The sequence below is a fragment of the Equus asinus genome, chromosome 2 (genome assembly GCF_041296235.1).
Source record: "Equus asinus isolate D_3611 breed Donkey chromosome 2, EquAss-T2T_v2, whole genome shotgun sequence".
NCBI classification, from domain to species: domain Eukaryota; kingdom Metazoa; phylum Chordata; class Mammalia; order Perissodactyla; family Equidae; genus Equus; species Equus asinus.
The window spans coordinates 17751411-17764329 of NC_091791.1; the positions used below are offsets into that span (position 1 = coordinate 17751411).

The window sequence follows — 12919 nt, forward strand, 5'->3', positions numbered from 1 at the left end:
TTGATTTGCACAGATTCACCTTACGTGAACTTCAGTGTCAGATATTTTTATCAGGTGAAACAAGGTTTTCATGTTTCTTACACAGGTTCTTTTCTATTATTTTATTCTATATTTAGAAGCCTTATCCAGGAAAGTATTAGTATTTTAAAGTTAGTATCTATCAAAAATCAGTCACTTGGGGGTTGTGATCAGATTGTGTTGAACTATGGGTGCTTTTTGATTTATTGCTTCTGACTTTAATTGCCATATCAGAACCTTGTTAGAACTGGTCAGAAAGATAAGTTATTTTGTTTATGCTACTTTCAAAGTGTTTTTGGGGAATATATAAAATACTTTTGAATGTGCTTATTTTTTCTTCAAAGGACAGTAAACCATTATATTAAAGAATAAGAGTGCTCTCATGGGCTCAACTTGCTTATCTTAATGGACGTTATTTGATAAGTATACAGCTGGTATTATTTGAGACTCAGATGGTACAGTTTGTAATTTAAAAATTTGTAGTTTGTTGTAAATAATATCTGTGCTGAACTGAGTCAGATTTTTTTGTTGGACTTAAAACACTTAGGCATATCTGATGGAACACTGACAGACCCTCGAATTAAAATGCTGTAAACAAAAGGAGTAAAAGATTTAACATCCAGCTTTTATATATTGGTCCCCTACCCTGGAATGTAAACTCCATGAGGGATGTCTGTTTCATTCACTGCCCTGTTCCCAACACATGGAACTGTGTCTGCACTTAAGACTGGCTCGGGGGCGGCCCCATGGCCAAGTGGGTAAGTTCGCCGGCTGGGCTCCAGTAGCCCAGGATTTCGCTGCTTCGGATCCTGGGCGCAGACATGGCACCGCTCATCGGGTCCCACATGCCATGACTAGAAGGACCCACAACTAAAAAATATACAGCTATGTACTGGGGGCTTTGGGGTGAAGAATAAGAACAAAAAAGATTGGCAACAGTTGTTAGCTCAGGTGCCACTCTTTAAAAAAACAAAAAAAAGACTGGCTCAGTACCTGTTTGGGGAACGAATTAATCTCTAGTTTGGAAATGTATTTCTGACTTGATACCTTTGTATGAGGCTTGTTTGTTTGCACACCTTTTACCAAGTATCTGTGGATTAGAATCATTTCTATTTGCAGTTTATTGAATAAGCTTAAGTTTGTTGTTGTTTATACTGCTAATTACTAGGAAAACAAGAAATAGTACTCTTAAAGACAGTGTTTTCATTTATGTGGCTCATGTATGGAAATTATTTTCTTGAAATGTGAGTTCTTTCATTAAGAAATAAAATCCAAGGTGGATAGTGGTCGGTTTTAACGCAATAAAAAATGTTTCTTGACCAGTTGCCTACAGCTGATGAGCTCCAGTAAGAGCGAAACCAGTTCTCACTCCACTGAAACAGTTTTGGAGTGTGAATTGGTCCTGTAGTACTGTGTCAGAAACAGAAACAACTGAAAAAGAAGTGCTTGAATTAGGAGGAATTTGTGACTGTTCTAAGTTTTAAGTACTGTATTTTCCCCTAATGAGTAAGAGTCGCTAAAAAGTCAAATAACCTGTTATTTTTCACTTCAGAAAAGCAACAGATACTATAATCTATAATTGTAATCACTGTATCTATATATATGAGTGTGAATTTGATTTGTACAAGCACTTACTAATTACAATAATCTTGTAAACAAATGTCTAGTTTTACATCCACCCTCTTTAATCTACTCCTAGGCTGTTCCATCCTCAGTTACTTTGATGACAACTCCCCCACTCAAACTGCCCCAGGAAAAATCTTGGACACCAACCAAATTGGCCTATATCAGCCACCTGGAGGCCCACAAGAGGACTCAGCTGACTGTTTTTTCCCCTGGTTAATTGTGGACATAATCAAGCTCATGGTGGCCCTCCTCCCCCCACCGTTCTTGTACCGTTTTTAATTTTCGGTGACGGCTTTGTTACATATATACACATAGCTCTTCGTTAAACCCTCTCCTGTTCTTTTTGCCTCCAGTCAGCGTTCATTTGAGCATCAGAAAACTAAATTTGCAAGCTGACTGGTTATCAGATGCGAATTTATATGAAGACTCTTTCAAAGGTTGTGGGTATATTACTGAGCAACAATATAGAAAGTACTTGTCTTTTGAGGTTAAAAGAGCCTTCTTTAATTTATAGGAGGATAATATGTAAAACAGAGTCTAAGCTGAGGTAGTTATAAAAACAGGTTGTTTTACCTAAATGAATATCCAGCAGAATGAGACAAATTTTTGTTGTTCTGCACTGTCTTGCACATTGCAAGTCTTCTTACAACCTAGTTTCTACCTTAAATGCTGTTCAGTCCCCCAGATCATTGTGTAAACCCAGTGGGTCCCACCCTTATTGAGGACCACCGAACAGCATTTGCAAGAATGTGTGTAAAGGTGGTAGAGAATGTATTTGTTAGATTTATTTATCTATTTATTATTACCATTATATTGCTTGAGATTTAAGAAGTTTGATTCAGAGCAAGGTTTCTCCTCCTTGCAAGTACAGAGATCATTTAAAAGGCTGGAAACTGCCTTTTCAGAAAGGTCCTGAGGAAGGCTGTGACTGTGTGCTTGATGAGCATAAGTGCACTTTGTTTTCATTTACATGAGAGATTATTTTTGTACTTGATGAGGGAAAATTTGGAGGAAGATTTGGCATTAGAGTCAATTTTTAAGTATAATTAGGCTCTGGATAGACTAAAGGGAAGGACGTCCTAGATGGGAGCAAAGCCATGGAAAGGTTAATGTGCAAACTGGAGGAATCTTAAGCAGACTAGTCAGGCACTGGTACAGTATAGTGAAGTACTAGGATTTTAGGAATGTGTTGAGAGATGAGATTGGAAAAGTAGTGCAACTGGTTTAGTGAGGAATCGCAGCTCTGAGGTATAAGCTTGAAATGGTTTTATTTTTTCCTTAAAGGATCTCCAATCATACTGTGTACAACACCCCTGTCCCCTCCACTTCCCTCTGAAGTGCAATCCCTTAATAATGTCTTGGTTTGATATCATAACTTTTCTGCTACTTTTGATTACCAGAGAAAACTTACTCCAGAAATTCACAGGTTTCAATCATTTAAAAAACAAAAATAAGCAACTAAAAACCTTAATCACAAACTCATCTTTCTCCCTGAAGAAAGGTTGAAGCCGTTAGTTCCCAGCTGCTTGGATTAAGGAAGAGGAGTTGTACTTTGGGTCTAAAATATATTCCCTCTCCTTTCTCTAGCTAGCCCTTTTGGAGTTGGGGGAAGATGACCAGCCAGTGGAGGCAGAGTTTTCATTATCTGAACCTCTCAAGAGGGAAGAGGTAGTCCTGGCCTCACTCTGCTTCATCTGGTTGCATTTGATGGTGGTCTCTGTGGAGGTGGTATGTGTGGATTTTTTAGGGGCAGTGTTTTAGATCCCTGGCCCCTTCTGCCATTGAGGACCAACTTCATGGAGCAACTCCTGTGCCTCTTTGGCAGATCCAGTGTAGTACACGCTTTAACCTCATCTCTAGAGTGGATGACACTTGCCCTGGTGCTGTCTCAAGTCACCTGCCCTCCCATTAACCTTTTTGCTCCTTCACTTGGAGTTGAAGAAAGGAGAACAAGAGGGAGGAATGGAGTGAGATTGAGAAAACAATTCAAGTGTTCCAGGTACGAAGTGATCAGGCCTGGGTTGAGTTGCAGATAGGGGACAGTGACAGTAGGAAAGAGAGTATAATTGCAGGAGACATGAAATTGGTAAAAGAATATGAGGGCAAAGGAAAGGAAGGAGTCGTAACTAAGAAAAATGATACCATTGACACAAAAGATTAGCTGGGGGTACACAATTATAGGAGCTATAATTGTGACTTTGGATTTAGCCATTTTGAGTTTGAGGTTATGGTAGAACATCCATTGGAAATGCCTGTATTCAGGTGGAGATTTTAACATAGATATGGAGATAGAACGACCCTGAAGAGATAGATAATTTGTTATCTGTAACTCAAGAACACCACACTGAAAATAATGTGGGCATCAACTATGAGTTGTTGATTCAAGTTATCAAAGTTGATGAATTCTAAGAGGGAAAATAAAGTTGAGGACTGAACCCTGGGGAATGTGAAAGTTGAATAAGAGGATAGTAACCAATATTTGTTCAGTGCTTTTCTCTTGACAAAGTATGGCACACAGACAAAAGCCGTGAAGTTCTTGAATGATTAAGTTTCTTCTCACTTGGTCTGTCTGTGCTGGGGAATCACAATGCCTTTATAGACTTAATCTCTTTTAAGTAGGTTCTTTATCTACTGCCTATTACATTTTGGTCACCTCTGAGTTCAACTTCAGTTAATATAGTATTGACTAGGTATGATGTTTAAAACTACTTCCTTTATTAGTTTTTAGATTGATTTCTAAATTAAGATTTCAAATTCAGCAGCAGCACATTTACAAGTTATATCTTAAATTGAGTCTTTGGAGAAGGTAATGTCAGTGGCTAATGCCCCTCTGTGAGAATTATGTTGCTTTGTCCTGGATTTTGGAATATAGCATGCTTAATGAGGCCCTTTATAAACTTACTGCAGTTATTTGTATTGTCTAAGCCAAGCCTTTAGTAGTACTAGTGTAGGCTTTGTCTTAGTTATATATGCAGCAAGATAACGATAATTTTGGTTTGGTTGTTTGGAACCATGTTATACACATAGGTAATTTATAGTAGTAAGGCTACTTTCTATATTAGTTAATGCCCCAAAAGGCAGTCTAAACTAAATGCCAGGATATTTAACAAACAAGCTGGTCATCGTTCCCTTTCTTAGAATTATTCTTCCTGTTTTCTGCATTCCTAGAATTATGTTCCTCAAATACTAGTTTTATTGTATCACTTCTGTGCTTTAATTCCACAAATATATGAGAACCTACTATGTGCTAGAAACTCTATAGTATAATCAAGTCTACAAGCCTATCATGAATTATTATCCTTTAACAAAGTTTACTCCTGCATATCATTCTGAGGATTCTGCTTGATCATCTGCTCTTACCTTTATTCACCATCCTCCCACCAATACCTCCATCACAGACTGAAACATATATCTTTCTATTAATTCAAAAATTTCATCTTTCTGTTTTGTTTTCCATAAGTACTCCTTCCATCGGGAATTATTTCTTTCCTAGTTTCTGTCAAAACTGTGATCTGCCCGCTTTTTTATCTAACCTCAGATGACTCTGGTAACTCATCTACCCTATGCATGCTTTATTGATATTTGACCAAAGAAGTTGACAATTCTTTTTCATCAAGATTGCTGGAATATTTTGTATTTTTCTGTCTTAGGATAATTTTTGATGTTGACTAATTTTCAGAAAATAGCTAGAATAGTAACCCTCATAAACAGCATAAAAATATGTATTCTAGTGTTGTTGAATTAGTTTTGTAAATGTTTGTTTTATGACCTAAGTAGTGCATATGGACTCCATTTGAATTGCACTGAACATTGCTTATTCTTGATGATAATGTTTGGAAATCACTATCGTACTTTCTGGATCCTTGCCTGGATGAAAGAAGAATTCCTGTCAGGGATCCTTTACACCCTGACTTTTCTGAACTCAGCTCTAGGTGTCTGGGCTATAGGTAGTTGTGTTTTGTTATTGTTTAATTTTCCTTCTCAGTAAGTTTTTATCATCGTTAATGTGCATCGTTTTATTATCTTGGTTTGTTATTTCTCTCCTAGTGTTTTCATTGCTGCCTTATTTCTCCAGTATTTTACCAGTATTATTCCATACCCAACATCTTATGGGGGTGATAGGGGAATGCTAAACTGCAACTGAAATGAAGTTATATGACTGAATTGAAGGAGGAAAGAGAATGACGCTTTGTAGTACCTTACTTGTTGTGGCACACTTGCATTGGCTGTTCTGATTTTTTTATTTCCCCTCAAGGAAAAGCTTTTGAGAGAATTATTAGTGGTAAAATTTGTGGCCTTAGTTATTCCACATCATGGATTGTGTGCAAATATATATGGTGTCTTGGTTTAAAAATTTTCTAAATTTTGATGTTTTGACTTTCTTAGATGTAAAACGAAGATCAGTGAGAGATTTGAAGAAATGCAGAGTGAATTGGTACCAGTCAGCATGTCAGAGACAGAGCACATAGCCTCCATTTCCTCTGATAAAAATATTGGGAAAACATCTGAATTAAAGGAAGATTCATGCAACTCGTTTTCTGGTGGTGAAAGCAGCAGCTTAGAAAATGAGTCCAAACTATTGTCATTAAACTTTGATAAAAATTTATGTCCGCCTAATGAACACGATAAGCACATTGAAGCACAGGAAAATTATATTCCAGATCATGGTGGAGGTGAGGATTCTTGTGCTAAAACAGACACATACCCAGAAAATTCTGAACAAATAGCTAATTTTCCTGGTGGAGATTTTACAAAGCAAGTTTCAAAAACAAATGAAACAGAACAGACAGTAACACAAATATTGGCAGAATTAAAGTCATCTACATTTACAGAAGCAGCTAATCAAAAGACTTACTCAGAAAGTCCCTATGATACAGACTGTACCAAGAAACTTATTTCAAAAATAAAGACTGTTTCAGCATCAGAGGATTTGTTGGAAGAAATAGAATCTGAGCTCTTATCTACAGAGTTTGCAGAAGAACACCAAGTACCGAATGGAATGAATAAGGGAGAACATGCGTTAGTTATCTTTGAAAAGTGTGTGCAAGATAAGTATTTGCAGCAGGAGCACACCATAAAGAAGTAAGTTTTTTATTTTTTGAGGTTATTTTTTTCCCACAAGAATTAAAGATTGATTTTTTAAAGGAGGGTATCATTTTGTCCACTTTTAATTCTGCACTAGAGCCATGCACATAGTAGTTGATCAACAAATATGTATTTACTGAATAATTGAGCAAATGTCAGTTTGTGGAGTTAATTTCTATTTTAACTATAGTTTGATTTCATTTTACTTTATTATATCACCCTGTATTTTTATTCTAGATTTATATATGTAAGTGATGCATAGGTTTACTCTTTTGTAACCTTTAACAAAGGAAAGTAAAACATGCTAGCCATCACTAAAATACAGACTGATTCTCTTTTTTAAAAAGTTAATTTTTTGTTATCCACATAATACCTTTATTTCCAAATGAAATGTTTTGTGACTCAGCTCTAAAAGAGCTAGTTTTTTTTTTCTTTTGCTTTCATTTAATTTTCCATAAAGAAAACAACCTTTCAGTTCCTTTGGCTTAAATTTTCATGAATGCGTCTATTTCCAAATGTCTTTGTTTATACATCCATTCCCCTATTTTCTAATATCAATATTACTGTTGAAGGTCCCAACTAGACTTTTTAATTAAGAGCAGTTATTTGTGTATAGGATGTGCTTTGGGCATCTAAGAATAACAGTTTGAGGGCTTGCTGCTCTTTACTTCTCCCATCCTAAATTGTTTACTTATGAACTGTGGCCAAGGTTCTTGTATTTCAAGTAGTTTTCTGCAACAACTTGAGTATACACCTTAATCATATAAATAATCCAGGTTAAACCACTGTGCCAGAAAAGGCTTGAGTCAGCTTGCGTTCTACATTTTTCTCTTTCCAAAACATCTGCATAACTTGCTTCTTCGCTGCATTCTTCTGTGCCTCAGAGAAGCCTACCCTGACTACTTTGTCTAAATCACAGCTCAAGTTACACTCTCTGTCCTCCAGCCCTCTTTTAGTTTTCTTAACAGGACTTTATCACTACCTGACATTTTATTCTAAATATTTGTTGTTTATTTTCATTTTCTCCCTTAGAATGTAAGCTCCATGAGGGCAGAGACAGTTTGCTCACATACTCCCAACATGGAGAATAGTATAGCTACATAGTAGGTACCCAGTAAGTATTTGTTGAGTGAATGAGGGATCTTGAAAGTAGAAGATGGAAAGGCCTGGGGTATGAAGTTAGAGTTGGGTCCAAATCTCAGGTCAACCACTTACTAGCTGTATGACCTCGAACATTTTTTTCTTAATTCATAAAACAGATAATTTCATAGACTTGAATATTAAATGAAATAATGCACTTAAAGCTAAACTTAGTAAATAGTAATTGTGCAGTAAATGTTATTAAGTAATAGCTATTGCTATTAATAATCCTAAAATATTAGCTGTTAACCTTAAGTATCTTTTTTTATAGTTCTGAGTACTTTGCAGATAATTTTTAAGCTTTTATTTACATTTGTCTAGGGGACTGGAAATTTCTGCTTAAACTTTTATTTTATTTTACATTTACTACTCTTCTATAGCTATGAGAATATTATTAAAATATTCTGAAAATCTAAAGCAAGATTTCTCAACTCAGCACTATTGACATTTGGGGGCAGATCATTCTTTGTTGCTGGTGGAGCTGTCCTCTGCAGCGTAGGATGTTTAGCAGCATCCCTGACCTCCACTCCACCCAAGAAGCCAGGAGCAACCCTACCCCTATTGTGGTAACCAAAAATGTCCCCAGACACATGCCTGAAGGGGCAAAATTGCCCCTGGGTGAGTTCTACTGACCTGAAGGGGTTCAGGTGCTGAAAGGATGAAGTGCATAGTTGAGATGCTCAAAGACGTAAACTTAAAAGAGTGTACTTTTATTTATCTGATTATATTTCACTTGATTTGAAGTATACAAATTTCTAGGACAAAGTTAATAGCCTGGCTGGCCAGAGAAAGTTTTGCAAGGTATAATGTATCATTACAAAAGGATTATTTAGAAATGTTGATTTATTAATCATAAGTATCTACACCGTAGTCTGCAAACAGGTTATATTCCACATTTCCATTATTAATGATGTTTTACTTATACTGCCCTTTTTATATTTAGGCTAATTAAGGAAAATAAGAAGCATCAAGAGCTCATCTTAGGCATTTGTTCAGAAAAAGACAATTTAAGAGAAGAACTAAAAAAAAGAACAGAAACAGAGAAGCAGCACATGAACACAATTAAACAGGTAAAAAGACAAACAAAAATCTTTAAAGACTATACTTCAATTTATAAAATAATGTAAATACATTCCTGAAAAATCTGTGTATAAATTGGAGTTCTGTAAGTTAAATTGTATTTTAAATACAGAGGATTGTTTGATATGTAAAGGACTCTCTTTTATGAAGTGGGAATCATAGCCTGTTTTTTTTTCTTTCATGTAAATTTATATTTTTATGTGATATGTGTGACTATATTCTACTATATATAGAAAACTGAGAAGAAAAGACAATTTGATTTGGCAGTCAAATGGACTGTTTTTACCAGTTAAGGGAAGAAGCAGTATACACCTATAAGTTTATATCCGGCGTTAGAATGTTTTTAAGCTCATAGTTTAATATGGTTTCATTCTCAATGTTTTGTGAACTACACTGTGAAGATTGCCTCTCCCACTTAGATTTCATCTGGCTAGCTGGCTTCCCCAGCCTTGCCTTGCCTTTCTTTCTTTCTTTTCTTTTCTTTTTTTTTTTAATATTCTGTGATGCATGGATCAACAAAGTGAATATTCAGACTGGTAGCAAAACAGCTATTTGAGCTGCTCTTTATCTTTCTGAGCCGCTTTTTTTCTGTGGACAAGATTAGAAGCAGTCTAGCCTTAAAAGTCTTTTCTTGTGTCTCATCTTTTCACAGAAAGCAATATAATGAAAATAACAGTAAACAATTGGTAATAATATAATAAAAAATTGAACCAAGTTTCACTTACTTATGCCTTGGTATACTTAACGAACCTTTACACAGTTGGAAGGTGACTGTATGTGTAAATTTTGCATATTTAATCCTGGTTTTTATGTGCTCTAGAGCCACCACATGTAAACCAAACTTAGAATTTTAAAGTGTGAGGGAGCCTTGATAATAGGCTGAATCCATATTTTGGTAGACAGATCACTCCTGATGACCAGAAACTTCAGGCTGAATAGATGGGAGAACCAGAGATGTTCCTTTCATGAGCTTGGTAGTGGTTGTGCCTTTTTAAGAGAGAAAATTGTATTCACCTTGCTTTTGCTAGCCAGTATAGTAGGATTTTCTTCATTTTATCTCTAGATCTGCACCATTCAATATGGCAGCTAGTAGCCACATCTAAGTATTGAGCACTTAAATAGTGGCTGGTCCAAATTAAGAGGTAGAATACACAGTTAATTTGGAATACTTAGGACAAAAGAAAGTAAAACAGCTCAATTTTTCATGTTGATGGCATGTTGAAATATTTTGGATATATTGGGTTTAATAAAACATGCTATTTATTTCACCTGTTTCTTTTTGCTTTTTAAAATGTGGCTACTAGAAAATTTGAATTACACATGTAGCTTGTATTTCTATTGGAGAGTGTTGGTCTAGATCATTTTGTCATGAGGAAAATTAGTACACATGTACTAAAAGCTAACATAGAGGGTTTTTTAAACAGCTTTATGGGGATATGATTTTTTAGGTTCCTTACAGTTCACGCATTTCAAGTATACAGTTCAATGGTTTTTAGTTGTGCAATGTTTATCACAATTTTAGAATATTTTATCACCCAAAAAAGAAGCCCTATACCCATTGGTGGTTACTCTTCATTTCCCTCCAACCCCTCTCCTCTCTCCTTCCCAAGTCTTAGGGAACAACTAATCTACTTTCTGTCTCTATATATCTGCCTGTTCTAAACATTTCGTGTTAAGTGGAATCATACAATACATAGCCTTTTGTGTCTGGCTTCTTTTACTTAGCATGATGTTTTCAAGGTTTCATTCAAGTCGTAGCATGTATCAGTACTTCATTTCTTTTAATGGCCGAATAATATTCCATTGTATAGATATACAACATTTTGTTTATTCTTTCATCAGTTGATGGATATTTCAGTTGTTTCCATTGTTTGGCCATTATGAATAATGCTGCTATGAATATTCATATACAAGTTTTTGTGGGGACATATGCTTTCATTTCATTTGGGTATATACCCAGGAGTGGAACGTTGGGTTAAATGATAATTCTATATTTAACTTTTTGAGGAACTGCCAGACTGTTTTCCAAAGTGGCTGGACTATTTTATATTCCTGTCAGCAGTGTATGAGAGTTCCAGTTTCTCCACATCCTTGCCAACACTTAGTGTCATTGGACTTCTTGATTATAGCCTTCCGAATGGGTGTGAAGTGGTATCTCATGGTTTTGATTTGCATTTTCTTAATGGCCAGTAAAGTTGAACATCTTTTCCTGTGCTTGTTGGCCATTCATATATCTTAGATAGATATTTCTGTAGAAATGTCTAAGTCCTGGGCCTATTTTTAAATTGTTTTTTGTTGTTGTTGAGTTGTGATAGTTCTTTTTATATTCTGGATTATAACCCTTTATCAGATATATGATTTGCAAGTATTTTCTCCTATTCTGTGGGTTGTGTTTTCACTTTCTTTCTTTTTCTTTTCTTTTTTTTTTGAGGAAGATTAGCCCTGAACTAACTGCTGCCAATCCTTCTCTTTTTTCTGAGGAAGACTGGCCCTGAGCTGACATCCGTGCCCATCTTCCTCTGCTTTATATGTGGGATGCCTACCACAGCATGGCTTGCCAAGCAGTACCATGTCTGCACCCAGGGTCCGAACCGGCGAACCCTGGGCCGCCAAAGCGGAATGTGCACACTTAACTCCTGCGCCACCGGGCCAGCCCCTGTTTTCACTTTCTTAATGGTGTACTTTGAAGCACAAAAGTTTTAAATTTTGATGGTATCCAATTTATCACTTTTTTTCTTTTACCGCTTGTGCAATTCATGTTATATGTAAGACTCCTTTGCCAAATCTAAGATCATGAAGATATACCCCTATGTTTTCCTCTAAGAGTTTTATAATTTGTCTTTTATATTTAGTTCTTGATTCATTTTGAGGTAATTTTTGTATATGGTATGATGTAAGGGTCCAACTTTACTCTTTTGTATATGGCTATCCAGTTGTCCCAGAAGCATTTGTAGGAAAGACTGTTCTTCCTTTGTTGAATGGTCTTGGCATCCTTGTTGAAAATCAACTGATACATGGGTTTATTTCTGGCCTCTCAATTGTTTCTTTGATCTGTATGTCTGTCATTATGCTGGTGCCACACTGTCTTCATTGCTATTGTTTTGTAGTAAGTTTTGAAATTGGTAAGTGTGAGTTCTTGAATTTTGTTCTTTTTCAAGGTTGTTTGGCTAGTCTCAGTTCCTTGCATTTCCTTATGAATTTTACTGTCAGCTTGTCATTCTACAGTGAAGCCTACTGGGTTTCTGTTAGGGGTTACATTGAATCTGTAGATTCATTTGGGGAGTATTGCCGTCTTAACAGTAGTAAGTTTTCCAATTCACAAATATGAGATATCTTTCCATTTATTTAGATCTTTAATTTCTTTCTAAAATATCTTGTAGTTTTGAGAGTGTAAGTTTTGCACTTCTTTTGTTAAATTTATTGCAAGGTAATTTATTCTTTTTTATCTGTTTGTTTGTGAGGAAGATTGGCCCTGAGCTAACATCTGTTGCCAATCCTCCTCTTTTTGCTTGAGGAAGATTGTTGCTGAGCTAACATCTGTGCCAATCTTCCTCTCTTTTATGTGGGATGCCACCACAGTGTGGCTCAATGAGCAGTGCTAGGTTTGCGCCTGGGATCTGAACATGTGAACTCCAGGCTGTTGAAGTGGAGCACACAAACTTAACCACTATGCCATACACCCAATTTATTCTTTTTAATGCTATTGTAAATGGAATTCTTTTCTTAATTTCATTTTCAGGTTGTTAATTACAAGTGTAGAAATAATTGACTTTTTAATATTATATCCTGTAACCTTACTGAACTCATTTATTAGTTCTAAAAATTTTTTGGGGGAATTTCTTAGGATTTCCTGAATACAAGGTCATGTCATCTGCAAACAGTTTCACTTACTTCTTCCTTTCTAATCTGGGTGCCTTTTATTTCATTTCCTGCCTGATTGCCCTGCTGGATCCTCCAAAACAATATTGAA

The 12919-nt window shown here is 35.9% G+C and overlaps 1 protein-coding gene across 1 annotated transcript in view; it reads left to right on the forward strand.

The window, feature by feature from the left end:
* CCDC186 (coiled-coil domain containing 186) overlaps positions 1 to 12919 on the forward strand; it is a 54625-nt gene that overhangs the window by 3987 nt on the left and 37719 nt on the right. The window contains exons 2-3 of the mRNA XM_014867836.3: positions 6031 to 6726; positions 8813 to 8939. Of these exons, the coding sequence (XP_014723322.2) occupies positions 6065 to 6726; positions 8813 to 8939 (789 nt within the window). The 5' untranslated portion in view covers positions 6031 to 6064. The remainder of the gene's footprint in view (positions 1 to 6030; positions 6727 to 8812; positions 8940 to 12919) is intronic.